The sequence below is a fragment of the Physeter macrocephalus genome, chromosome 14 (assembly GCF_002837175.3).
Source record: "Physeter macrocephalus isolate SW-GA chromosome 14, ASM283717v5, whole genome shotgun sequence".
Taxonomy (NCBI): domain Eukaryota; kingdom Metazoa; phylum Chordata; class Mammalia; order Artiodactyla; family Physeteridae; genus Physeter; species Physeter macrocephalus.
In genome coordinates, this window is record NC_041227.1 from 116,608,376 (window position 1) to 116,622,696 (window position 14,321).

At 46.1% G+C, this 14,321-nt stretch overlaps 1 protein-coding gene across 1 annotated transcript in view; it reads right to left on the minus strand.

Moving 5' to 3' along the window:
- Positions 1 to 1,022: 1,022 nt before the first annotated feature.
- The window catches only part of HAP1 (huntingtin associated protein 1), a 38,495-nt gene continuing 25,196 nt past the window's right edge, over positions 1,023 to 14,321 (minus strand). Inside the window, exon 12 of the mRNA XM_055089798.1 lies at positions 1,023 to 1,904. Within this exon, the coding sequence (XP_054945773.1) occupies positions 1,876 to 1,904 (29 nt within the window). The 3' untranslated portion in view covers positions 1,023 to 1,875. The remainder of the gene's footprint in view (positions 1,905 to 14,321) is intronic.

The following is a 14,321-nucleotide window of genomic DNA, read 5'->3' on the forward strand; positions in this document are numbered from 1 at the left end:
TTGTCAATAGCTGCAATATAATTCTTATATAACTATATGTAAGCGTAATAAACGTTCTAGAGAAAGAATAATATTATTTTTAACAAAGATTTGTAAAATTTATAAATATGTTTTCAAAAATGTTATAGAATTGCTTCCTCCCTCCTCCAAAAAAAAAAAAAAGTTACAGAAAATGTATGTCTATATGGCCTGTGAGTACATTTTATTCATTTGGTATGAGGTGTGACGTCGCCTCGGAGGATATTACAGAGGCCTACAAACTCCAGGAAATGGCCCTGCCTTTAGGGCCAGAGATTCTGATCCAGAAGCTCTGAAATGGGGCCCAGGAACCTGCCCTTTAACCAGCATCAGCCAGTTCCTATGGGAGGGCCACAAACCCCATGTGGGAAAACACTGCTGTGGCTAATGGGGAGATATTGAAGAAACTTGAGCAGGAGAGAAGCATCATCAGAGCTAAACTGCAGGGTAAGTAATCAAGAGTATTTTATGTACAGGACTTCCCTGGTGGTCCAGTGGTTAAGACTTTGCCTCCCAAGGCAGAGGATGCAGGTTCAATCCCTGGTCGGGGACCTAAGGTCCCACATTCCTTGCAGCCAAAAAAACAAAACATAAAACAGAAGCAATATTGTAACAATTTCAGTAAAGACTTTAAAAATGGTCCACATCAAAAAAGACTTTTAAAAAAGAGTATTTTATTTATTTAAGATGGTAGAAAAACGGGTGACCAAGGGTTACCAGCATCTGAGAAACCAACCCCTGAGACTTTGTGAGAGTTCATGTATAACGTACGTGTGTGCATTTTCTTCAAGACCTTCCATAGCTTTAATCAGATTCTTAAAGGAAGCCGCTACCCAAAACAGGTAAGAATCTCTGGCCCATGATTTCCTCCCAAGACTTGCAAAGCCCCAGGGATTATCAAAGGTTTTCCAGGCACATCACTACAAGCAGTAAAAGTGCCTATTTCAATATCGATTTTTAAAATTAATAACTATTTAAAATATTTAAAAATAACTCTGAAACAGGGTGTGTGTTCAGCAGAAGACGTACACAGCGGCCAGACTCCAAGGCGCTCAGAAGCCCGCACACAACTCACTCGCTGCGCAGCCACTATCACCAGCCGTCATCCAGCCGCAGCCATCCAGATCGTTGCGAGGTTCAAATTGTCTTTAATCTTAGACCTTTATGGTTAATTTATACCCAGAATGGACAACTGGTTGAAAACAGGAAGCATAGGGAACGCAGAGGTTGGAAAATGTTAATGTGGGAGCATAAACGTGACAGTCATTCTATGCGTGTGTCAAGTCATTGATTCTCACTCCATTACTGTGAAACAGTAGAAAACAAACACAGGACCAAATCAGGTGCAGGGAGATTGCGTCTTACTTAGGTTCCAGTGCCTCATCATGGAAACAGAGCTAAAGACCTGCTGCTCAGCATCACCTGGGAGTTTGTTACATGTGCAGAATTTCAAGCCCCACAGTAGACTTACTAAATCAATTTTTTTTTTTTTTTGGCTGCACTGGGTTTTCATTGCTGTGCGCAGGCTTTCTCTAGTTGCAGCGAGCGGGGGCTACTCTTCGTTTCGGTGCACGGGCTTCTCATTGCAGTGGCTTCTCTTGTTGCAGAGCCCCGGCTCTAGGCGTGCAGGCTTCAGTAGTTGTGGCTCGTGGGCTCTAGAGCGCAGGCTCAGTAGTTGTGGCGCACGGGCTTAGTTGTTCCAGGACATGTGGGATCTTGCTGGACCAGGGATCGAACCCGTGTCCCCTGCATTGGCAGGCGGATTCTTAACCACTGCGCCACCAGGAAAGTCCCTCAGTCTTCACTTTAACAATCTTCATTAACAAAGTTTGAGAAGCACCGGCTTGGACCATAAAATTAGCAGACCTCATAGAGTGATCTGCAAGCTGGTTAAAGAAAGACGGTAACGTTATGAATTTAAATTTTTTAAAATGCATTTTCCATTACAGTTTCAGATATGCATTGAAATGCACAAAAACAGACCATTGAAGAATGGAAAGCAACAGTTATGAGCTAAATATGAACTGATTAGTACCATGGTACACCGATTAGTACCATGCATCTCCAGATTATTCAAGCAGACAGCACCTGAAAATTATCTTTCTCCTAACATGCTGTTTTCATTTATGACACAGCAGCTCCTTTGTAAGTACCAGGTCACATCCATCCCTTGGTACATATCTCTATTTGCTTTTAGACCATTTCTTTTGTTTAAAAATAATAATAATAATAATAAAGCTGGTTCTACTGAAATGCAAAAAAATAAATAAATAAATAACATGGCCCCGGCTGAGAGGTGCAGAAACCTGGCTGTCACAGCAGTCAGCTGGGGCGCTCTTTAGTGGTACCGAGCCTGAGCTCAGCCCTCAGAGCCTCAGGCCAGAACCCCTGGAGTGGCCCATGAGTGATCTCTCCATTCACCAGTACCGAACCCTACCAGATCTGCAGGTCCTGTTCATCTGATAAGGATGTCAAAAACAATGTTGGAGGAGAAAATACAGTGTTGGCTATATCAAATGTGGCTTTTCATTTACTGGGACCAAAGACAGCGCCCATCTCTCATGTGCTCTCTGTAATGTGCTTGCATAAGTAGCCTGAAACTCTCTTATATCACCCTCCAGGAAAAATAATACAAAGTTTATTTTAAAATATAAGGTGATCCCTATGGACTACAGCTTTAAAAAAAATACATAATGAAATTTAAATCTGCATCTTAACGTGTATTTGTTCTCATAACCAAGCATGATGCAATATCACTTTTTAATTTGTCTAAAATCGTGCTTTTTCTTCTAATTAAATATAAACAATGTTTTGTCACTTTTTAATGGGAAAGTCAAATTTTATCTTTAAATGGTATGATTATTACAGATATTTTATATCATTTTTATTTTTATTTTTTAATTGAAGTATAGTTGATTTTCATCGTTATGTAAATTTCTGCTGTACAGCGAAGTGATTCAGTTTTACATACATAAATACATTCTTCTTTATATTCTTTCCCATTATGGTTTATCTCAGGATATTGAATACAGTTCCCTGCGCTATACAGTAGGACCTTGTTGTTTATCTATTCTGCATCTACCAATTTGCATCTGCTAATCCCAAACTCCCACTCCATCCCTCCCCCATCCCCCATGCCCCTTGGCAACCACAAGTCTGTTCTCTATGTCTGTGAGTTACAGGTTATATTTTAAATTAAGCTTTAAAGAAGAACCTATCATTACCAACCTCAAATAAATTATCTTTTACTTAAAATGCCTGGCATATGATGAAAATGGTCTAACATTCCCAAGCTGGTTCTCTAGATCCTTGTGGCAGCTTGTGGAGGCTTATGGAATCTTAGCTCCCCACACACTCAGCAGTGAAAGTGGGGAGTCCTAACCACTGGACCGCCAGGGAATTCCTCTCTAGATTCTTTTTTTTTTTTTAAGATTTATTTATTATTTATTTGTTTATTTTATTTATTTTTAGCTGCATTGGATCTTAGTCGAGGCATGTGGAATCTTTTACTGTGGCGCGAGGGCTTCTCTCTAGTTGTGGCCTGCGGGTTTTCTCACTCTAGTTGAGGCGTGGGAGCTCAGTAGTTGTGGCACATGGGCTTAGTTGCCCCACAGCATGTGGGATCTTAGTTCCCTGACCAGGGATCAAATGCACGTCCCCTGCATTGGAAGGCAGATTCTTTACCACTGGACAACCAGGAAAGTCCCTCTAGATTTTTCGTGTGAGAGTGAAAAGGATCATTGATACAAAAAATTGAGACTCACTGAGAGAGATCTCAGATGCTTTGCTGCTGGACGCGGGACAGAAGACATGGTGTGGGTGACTCTGAAAAGCTTTCCCAGGTTTATGACAGTGCCCAGTGGGCTCATGTAACCCAGGGTTTCTCAGCCTCAGCACTATTGATATTTGGGGCCAGGTAGTTATTGGGGGGAGGGAGAGGAGGTGGTCTGTCCCGTGTATCATAGAACGTTTAGCAGTATCTCTGACCTCTACGAATTAGATGCCAATAGCACTCCTTCCCCTGCCCCACCTCCCCAAACAACCAGAGCTGTCTCTAGACATTGCCAAATGCCCCTGGGGGCCAAATCATACCTCCCTTTTGAGACCCACTGATTTCTCCCATCCTTTCCCTCCTGCTCTACCAGATAGGCTAACCCTGCTCATTTTAAACTTCTCGTAGCATGAGCCATTCATTCATTCAACAAACATTTATTCAGCACCTAGTATGTGCCAGATAGTCTTTGAGGCACTGGGGATATAGCACTAAACAAAGATCCCTGCCCATGTGGAGTTTACATTCCAGTGGGGGAAGACGGACAAGATCAAACAAATGAATTAGATCCTTGTCCAGATGGTGATAAGTGCTATGGAGAAAAAGAGAGCAGAAAAAGTGTCACACACTGAATGTGACCCCTTGCCTAAATACAGTGGAAGTAATTTAGCTATTTGTACAGTGGTTGGCTTAGCATCTGACTCCCCAACTAGAATAGAAACTCCATGAGAAAAAGGTGTGGTTTGACTTGTTCGTTGCTGAACCCCCGCATGGTACAGCGCCTGCACCAAGTAAGTACTCCGTAAATGTGAATGAATGAGCGAATGAATGAATGAACACAGCCAAGAGTTGGCAATGGGGTCTGGACATGGAAGAGAAGGTGTGTCTGGAAACAGCTTTAAGATCATGAACGCTGATGTCGTGACAGGGTGAGACCATCAAGGGAGAGAGAAGGGTCCAGACGATCCCTGTGGAACTCCTATATTTGGAAGGAATGGGAGGTTCAAGCAGGTAGAGAGGTTGAATGGTGCCTAGCAGGAGACCTTAAAGAAGCCCAGAGGGCTGGACTACAATGCCAAATGCTGCAGGAAACAATCGTAGGCAACTAGGAGACACCCAAGGCCAATGAGTTGGTGACCTTGAGAAGGGTCAGAAGCCCCTTTTCAAGGAGCAGCGTGGGGGGGTGGTGAAGAGGTGAGTGCATTGGATACACACTACTCTTCCTTAAAAATATATATTTTATTTGGCTATGAAAACGATATGCACTCACTGAAAAATTGGAAAACAGCAAAAAGTAGGAAAAAAGAAAACAGAAATCTATGTAATCCACTATGTGAAAATTTCCCTGTGTCCTTAACTGTTTTTCAAAAACACCGTTATTAATGGCAGAATGATATTTCATCATTAAATCCTCTTGGCCTGTCATCCTTATTAGAGGTAATTCTTTGACAACTCCTTCAATTTCTTCCATAATTTTGGACCCTTTGAGTTTTCTTCTTGATTTTGGAAATGTGCGTTTTTCCAGAAAATTTTCCCCTTAATCGAGTTTATCATTTTTATTAGCATAGAAGTATGTACAGTATTTCTTATCATTTTAAAAATCTCTATTTTTTAAAATTAAATCCTCTTTCTCATGCCTAACCACATGTGATTTCTGGTTTTTGAATAATTAGACTTGCTAGATGTTTCTCTGTTTTATTGATTGCCTCCCCAATCCATTCTTAGTCTTATCAACCCTATCATTTTTTTCTGTTTTTCTCAATCATTCATTTCCAGTTTTATCATTTTTCTTTCCTTACATTCATTGGTTGATTTTGTGGTTCTTTTTCTAACTTCCTGAGTTTAAAGATTCACACATTTGTATTAATTCCTTTGCTTGATGACTAATGCTTTAATGCTCTAAATCAGATTTGGCCCCATCTCTTAGAATTCTCATGGCTATAATTTTCTAAGTACCTTGTGGTATTTGTTTCCTTTTTGCAGGTTTTTCAAGAGAGTGGGGGTTTTTTGTTTTGTTTTGTTTTGTTTTTGGCCATGCTGCACAGCATGTGGGATCTTAGTTCCCCGACCAGGGATGGAACCCGCACCCCCTGCATTAGAAGCAAGGAGTCTTAACCACTGGACCACCAGGGAAGTCCCTCAGGAGAGTAGCTTTAAATTTCAAATAATCGATGAGGAGGGAAGGGTTCTCACTTCTTAGAGTGATCTGTGTGCTCCCATCTTTTGGGGTGGTTATCACAAACCTTTTCTTAACTGGGGCTTTCTTACTGTGGATTTCAATTGTGCACATTTGAAATCGCATTTGATAAAAACCTTGCTACTCCAAGTGTGATTTGCAGACCAACAGCATCAGGCTAACATGGAAGCTTTTTAGAAACACAGAATCTCAGGCCCCCTATGAGACCAAATGAATCAGAATCTACATCCTAAAAAGACACCCAGTGGGTCTCATGCACATTAAACATTGAGAAGCACTGTTAGGAAACCCACTTTAATAAAGCCTCCCTCTATACACTGCATTTGAAATAATACAAATTACCCCCAAATTAAAAATTGTCAAGAATTATCGCATTTCAAATTTTCCACAAGATTTTCAACAAGGGAGCCAAGACAATTCAAGAGGGAAGAGTATAGTCTTTTTAACAAAGGTGCCGGCACCACTGGATCTCCACATGCAAAAGAAATAAGTTGGACCCCCTACTTTCCACCATATACAAAAATTAGCTCAAAGTGGATTGTAGACCTAAATATAAGAGCTAAAAATATAGAAGTCTTAAAAGAAAATATAAAACCTTTACAACCTTGAGTTAGGCAAAGCTTTCTTAGACATGACAGCAAACGTGCAAGTGACAAAAGAGAAAAAAATAGATGAATTGGATTTCATCACATTTTCAAACTTTTGTGCTTCCAAGGATACTGTCAAGAAAGTGAAAAGACAACCCACCAAATGGGGAAAAATATTTGCAAATCATATACCCTATAAAGGACTCAGATTTAGAATGCATAGGAACTCTTACAAAGCAGTAAAAAAAAAAAAAAAAAGACAAATAGCCCAATTGAAAAATGGGCAGAGGATCTGAATAGACATCCTTCCAAACAAGATATACAAATGGCCAATAAGCACATGAAAAGATGCTCAACGTCATGAGCCATCAGGGAAATGCAAATCAAAACCCCAGTGAGATGACACTTCACACTCAGTAGGATGGCTATAGTCAAAAAGACAAAAAATAACCATTTTTGGTGGAGGATGTGGAGAAATGGGAACCCTCATACATTGTTGGTGGGAATGTAAAACGGTACAGCCTCTGAAGAAAACAGTCTGTCAGTTCGTCAAAAAGTTGAACATAGACTTACTCTGTGATCCAGCCCTTCCACTCCTAGGTATATACCCAAGAACACTGAAGACATATGTTCACATAATACCTTGTACATAAATGTTCCTAGCGAGCATTGTTCATAATAGCCAAAAGGTGGAAACAACCCAAATGTCCATCTGATCATGTTAATTGATGAATGAATAAATAAAATGTAGTATATCCATGCAATGCGATATAATTTGGCAAAAAAAGGAACCAAGTACTGATACATGCTATAACATGAGTAAATCTTGAAAACAATGCTAAGTGAAAGAAGCCAGACACAAAAGGCCACGTTTTGTATGATTCCACTTATATGAAATGTCCAGACATGTCCAGAGACAGAAAGTTGATGAGTGGTTGCCAGGGGAAAGGAGGAATAAGGAGGGACAGCAAAGGGGAACAGGGTTCCCTCTTGGGGTGATGAAAATGGTATTAAATAATGGTAATATTTGGGTAACTTTGTGAATATCCTGAAAGCCCCTGGATTGTATACTTTAAAAGAGTGAATGGTGTGATATGTGAAATATATTTCAATAAATAGGTTATATGTATTTTTTTAATTGCATCCTTTCAAAGCTGGCTGGGTGAGCAAATTATGAGCAGGAATTTTTGCCCTTGCCACATGGCACCACTTTGGCTGGTGAACACAAATGTCCTCTACCCTCTGCCAGGGATAGTGTAGAATGAGACGGGTTTATAAATGCAGGAGAACTTCAGTAAAGCCCGAAGAAATACACTGCTCCCTCTCCCTTCCCTGAAATAGCTTTTCACAATAGCCAAGTGAGGGCGCAGGTAAAATCAGCCATCAAAACCTCCTCCCATTTCTCCTTAGCCCCACTGTCCCTCCAACCAACCCCACTCAAAGACTGCCGTACAGGGGGCAGGAAAGCAGCAAGGAAAGACTTTTATTTAATGCTTGTGAAATCAAACTGCCTAAGTTCAAATCTCAATGGATGAGCCCTGTGCCCTGGGCAAATCACTGTGTTGACTTTGGGATTGATTTGATTGATTTGATTTGATCCTACTTACGAGCTGATAAGTTATTCTTTGATCAATGCCGGCGGAAGACACAAGACTCCTGGGTCAGAGACAAATAACCTTATTACTTACAACCCAGCTAACAGCATGATTTGCATCAATTCCCCTCGCCCCTCAAGCTCCACAGTTGGTGACACAATATGGACCCAGATGGATGCTTTGTGGGCAGTAGCTGCAGCTGAGGAACACTGAGCTTGGGGAATCTCCCTACTCCCATCGGGAGATCAAGAACCTCATCCTTCAAGGTTACTCACTCCAAAGACATCCCCGAGACATGGCCCAGGTGAAGAGTGGTCATAACCTTGCATTCTTGTTTTTCAGCAAGAACATTCAGGGATGCTCAAGGTCCATAGTGGATTGCTTCATTGCTTCTCCCAACAATCACCAACGCTTTCTGTGCCTTGGTTTCTTCAGCTATAAACTAGGGACAAGAGTGTTACCCTCCTTGTGGGGTTGTGGGAGGGATTAGAAGGCATAATGCATGTAAAGTGCTTACCATGGAGGTCTGGCCATAGAAATGCTCCCTAAATTTTAATCACCATCATCCTGGGAAGAGGGAGAGGAAACGTGTTATAGATGTCAGGAGGCTTTCATGGAGGAGAGCTTCAAGGTCCAGGGAAATAGACAAGGTTCCCCCACTTACATCGCCCCCAACCACCTGTGGTACCTTAAGCTCGCATCATACTATCTCTCCTTCAGGAGAAAAGGCATGAAGACCCTCTCGATCAACACTGTGTCCCCAGGGTCAGCACAGTGCCTGGCACTAAGTGAGAACTTAGAGAATTTTTGTTGAAGAAACAGATGAATGCATGAATGAATGAATAAAAAAGTGAAGGCACAAGGCACAAGGTCTCTAAGCAGGCAGGAGGGTCTGGGATGAAGGCTGGAAGGCAGGGATTTTCCTGGTGGTCCAGTGGTTAAGACTCCACACTTCCACTGCAGGGGCACAGGTTCGATCCCTGGTTGGGGAACTAAGATACCAAGGGGCCTAAAAAAATAAAAAATAAAAAATAAACGATGGGGGCTTCCCTGGTGGCGCAGTGGTTGAGAGTCCGCCTGCTGATGCAGGGGACACGGGTTCGTGCCCCGGTCCGGGAGGATCCCACATGCCGCGGAGTGGCTGGGCCCGTGAGCCATGGCCGTGGAGCCTGTGCTCCGCAACGGGAGAGGCCACAGCAGTGAGAGGCCCGCGTATCGCCAAAAAAATAAAAATAAAAAAAAAATAAAGGATGGAAGGCGGACTTGGACAACCTTGGTCATGGTGGAGAGATGGAGGCTGATGTCAGATGACTTTGAGAGTGAAGGGAGAGATGATTCACAAGGTTGCCAGGCAACAGCCCAGCTGCAGAATATTAATCTGTAATTGAATCAAGCGGCCACTTTCAGGAACTTTCCTGTTTGCAGGGAGAGGGAGACAGAAACTAAGGGGTAGTGGCATCCTCTGCCAGGAACTGGGGACCAGCCTGGCAGGTTCTGAAGCAGGACAAGGGCAGCAATCCAGATGCACCACACACAACTGAAATGACAAACCCTGTGGCCCAGGCTGGGGAGGAAAGTGAGACCGGGAAGGGTAGGTGGGTTGTGAGGACCCAGACGGGGTTGGGGAACTGGAGGTCCCAGCAAAGGTAGATTCAGCAGGAGCTGGGCTTCAGGAGAAAGGGTAGAACAGGAGGCTGCGGGCGAGGAGAGGCTGCAGTAGTCGGAGACCAAGAAGACAGACCAGGTTCACAGCTCAGCCGCCTCGCCTCCTACCCGTGGGGTCTGGGGTAAGCGACTCAACCTGGCCGACCATCCCTAAAATGCACCTGAGGAAAGAGTCCTCTCACATTAGTACTTTTAGAATTATTTTCCCATTTAAAAACACTATCGGTGGGACTTCCCTGGTGGTCCAGTGGTTAAGACTCCACTCTCCTGATGCAGGGCGCCCGGGTTCGATCCCTGGTCGGGGAACAGATCCCGTGGGCCGCAACTGAGACCTGGCACAGCCGAATAAATATTTTTAAAATAAAAACACTGTCGAGGAAGTGGGGGGGAGGGGATCTTCCCTGGCAGTCCAGTGTTTAAGACTCTGTGCTTCCACTGCAGGGGGCGCAGGTTCGATCCCTGGTTGGGGAACTAAGATCCCGCAAGCCGCGCAGCACAGCCAAAAAAAAAAGAGAGAGAGAGAGAGAGAGAAAGAAGGTGAGAGGCAGGGCCAGGGAGAGAAGGCTGGGATGGGAGCACCTCTGCTCTCTCTCCTCTCCACCGGGCCTGTCACCTGCCCTTGAGGTTGGCCGGTGGCCTCTCCAGTTCAGCCTGAGGGCATCATACGGGCTGTCCTCTTGGTCCTGCTACCTTATGACCTTCGGAGAGCAGGTGAGGCCAGAAGTCGTGAACCCACCTCCCTCTCCCCAGCCCCAGCCCCAGCCCTGGGAGGAACCATGGATACCCATGTGGATATGAAAGGCACCCAGGTGTCACTGTTTGTCCCAGCACCTTCACACCCTCCAAGGCCCCATTGCCTGGCGCACCGTCAACCTCTCCCTTTTTCCATATCAATAACTGATTAGGAAGCCAAGGCACTGCCTTCCTGACAGCAGCTCATCAGAGGTTTCCCAAGGCCAGTCCTGGCAGCAGGGAGTGTAGCTGGGGCGAGGGTCGGGGGACGTGGTGGCAGCGGAGTTCAGGGAAGCTTTTCCCCTTGACAGGGAACCATCGCTTTTGTCTATTTTATGTGTCCCCCCCTCCTCAAGAATCTAAACTCCACCAAAGCAACGAGAGGGCCAGTCACAGTCACCTCTTACCCCCAGGGCCTCATCCAGACCGTGGTTTACGGCACATGCTCGATAACTGGAACGAAAATGGACTAGATGGACAGTCAGATGCCCTGACGAACATCTCCCTTAATTGCACTGGAAAAATCACCCGCGAACTCACTCAGGGTCTGCCCTCACGGACAGAAGCCTTCAAAAGGCTGAAATTCCTTGGATTCATTTTCTAGTGTTGCCATAATAAATTACCACAAACTTAGAAGCTTAAAACAACGCAAATTCATTCCCACACAGTTCTGTAGGTCAGGAGTCCAGATATAGCACGGCCCACTGGGCCGAAATCAAGGTGCTGCCAGGGCTGCATTCCTTTCTGGAGGTGCCAGGGACAACTCCAAGATTTTCTGGTAACTCAGCTAGTCAAAGCATTGGAACCAGGATTCCACCTTGGCCTCATCAATTCCAAAACCCTCTGCACACCAGTAGATGCCGACCTCTGAGAAGCCCAGCCTCCACAGCCTCCATCCCTGCCACCCCTTTCAATAGCAACTCAGGGCAGGTGTCAGGCCAGCAGGAGGGAAAACCTTGGATTCACAGACAATGCTTTCTAGGGAACTGCATTCCTTAATCCTTGGCGGGGGGCGGGGTGGGGGGGGGGGAGAAGCTCCACCGTGTAAGCAAAACGTGTGCATAGATCTTGTCACATTCCCCCATCACCACAGCCCTGTGAGGTAAGAATGAGTGATTCCCATTTCACAGATGAGGCTAACTGAGACCCAGAGAGGATAAGGGGAGAAGATGCAAACAAATTAGATGCCCACGATATTCTGGGCAACTGTGCTTTATGTACATTATCTTCAAGACTCCTCTCCAAGATACTTCCTTCATTTCCTGGGGGGATAAAACAGCCATCTGCCCAAAACTGGAAAAGGACAGAGTCAGGAAACCCTTCCCTTTGCCATCGGACAAGCTCCCCTTGTGAGGAGAACATGCAGTTTCTGTGACTGTGAGCCCCGCGCCCGTAGGCCCGCCAACGCCCACCAGCAGCAGCCGCCTTCCACCATCACCTATTGCATGGGAGTACCTGCTTCTATTTTGTGCAGTGGCCACCCCTCCAGCAACCAGCCTGCAGAAGAACAGCCAAAGGAGCATTAACCCCCTCCTCAGCAGAAATCAAGTCTTGGGCCCTATACAACCAGGGCTCTGCTGTAAGCTTATAATTTCCTGTTACCACAGCAACGCAAACGCCTCTATTCCCCTAGCATGTGAGCAGAGCTGCTCCCCACCCCACCTTTTCTCCCAAGCCCCCTCAAAGTCCCTTCCATCTCTGAGATTCTGTGATTCAATTAATTATCAACAATGCCTGCCCCGTTTTTGTCATTTTCATTTATTTCATCTGCTGAGTCACTGAGACCTGCTCCGGATGTGAGTGGTTATTTATCAGAACGTTTGACCACTGGTTGCCATGGACACTTCACAGCCTGCTTCTTTCATCACCTGTTCATTTTCAGCAAGTCTGGCTGTGAGCGTGGGTACCACGGCCCCCTATGATACCCAGGGGCATCAAAACTCCCCTAGACAAGGAGGGGCCCCGATGACGCATGAACAAGAGCTAAATCTCTAGCCCCAGCCGTGGAAAAATCAAACACAGCCTAGAGCTAGTTATATCCACCCAAACCAGGTCGATGCAGCAGTTTATCAAATAAACTGACCAAACGGACCCTTTGGTTTTCTGATACATTCGGGCAAACGCTTTAGTCTCTTTGCTAACCATTTAAAGACGTATTTCGATATTGAAAAGTGCAGATTACTGTCTTGCTTTGAAAACAAAATGAGGGAGCCTGGAAGTGCAGGAACCTCAAGGAACTGGCTTTGATGGGGGATGCAAGGGGTGGGGGAGGAAGGACAGACCCGGGAGATGATGGGGAACCCCAAGCTAAACCCAGCCCAGCGCAGAGGGCATCAAAGGCATCAGAAGGAGGACGCTCAGGGTTTTCCAGGTAAGGGAGGTGAAGGGGCTTCAGAGGCAACCAGGACGCAGCCACCAGGCAGAGAGAGCGGGGCCATCAGCCCACGGCCCATTGCTCCTGATAACTATGACACGTCCTGTTTGCAGAGCCCAACAGAGGGGACAGGGGATCAATACATCACTCCACATTCACACACTCCCTGCTCTTCAAACATGAACATGTCGGGAAATATGCTTCCTCTGAATCTAAGGTCACTCGGTCCATCCAACTGGGATGTGGTCCAAGGGACGATCACCAGGCTGCTGACCCCAAGGACATGGCAGGGGGCTCTGTCCTGAGCCCAGGGAGCCTGTCTCCCGCCTGATATGCGCAGCTGAAGAATTGCCCCCCCTCTGCTCCTGCCTCTCGCTGTGAAGTTCAACTCGCCTTCCCTTCCCCCACATCTGGACTGCTGGCTAAATGACAGGGTGGGGCGGGGCTGAGGTACCTGTGCCCATCCTTATTCCTCTGCAGTGGGGAGCCTGGCCTCCTGGGGGAGGAGGGCCTGGGAGGGCCCTTGAGGGTTTATAAGTCAGGCTGGAGCGCCCAGCAGAGCAGAGAACTGAGGCGCCAGGCCAACAGCAGCGACACGCATCTCCCAGCTCTGCAGGTGAGAGCACCCAGGAAGGGAGGGGAGAAGCCGGGAGGAGGCTTAATGGGACCCCTGCCCTCATCCAGTTAGCAGGCTCACACCTCAGTGTCTCCAGGGCTGGGAGCCTTCCCTTAGCCCTTAGCTGGGTTAGGTCTCAGCTCTAGGACCCACCCTGGCATCCCAACCTTTGCCTTCGAGCCGCCCTGCTGCCTCAACCAGGGCCCTTCCCTGACCCTCTGACTCCATGCTCACCCCAGCCCTGCGGGGTGAGGAAGAAGATTATTCTCCCATCTCTCGGGGGAGAAAACGGAGGCCCAGAGAGAGATGTGACTTGCCCAAAGTCACACAAATTGGACAGGGTTGGAACTGGAACCTACAACTCCTAGACCCATCTCAAGCTCTTTCCTAGACCAGCACTGTCTCATGGAACTTTCCATGTCGTTGGTAACATTCCACAGCCTCACTGTCCAATACGGTATCCGCCAGCCACATGTGCACTAAAAATGTGGCTTGTGCAAGAGAGGAATTTGTGTGTGTGTGTGTGTGTGGCCACTCAGCATGTGGGATCTTAGCTCCCCGACCAGGGATTGAACCCGTGCCCCCTGCAGAGGAAGCACGGAATCTTAACCACTGGACTCCCAGGGAAGTCCCAGGAATTTTTTTTTTTTTTTTTTTTTTTTTTTGCGGTACGCGGGCCTCTCGCTGTCGCGGCCTCTCCCGTTGCGGAGCACAGGCTCCGGACGCGCAAGCTCAGCGGCCATGGCTCACGGGCCCAGCCGCTCC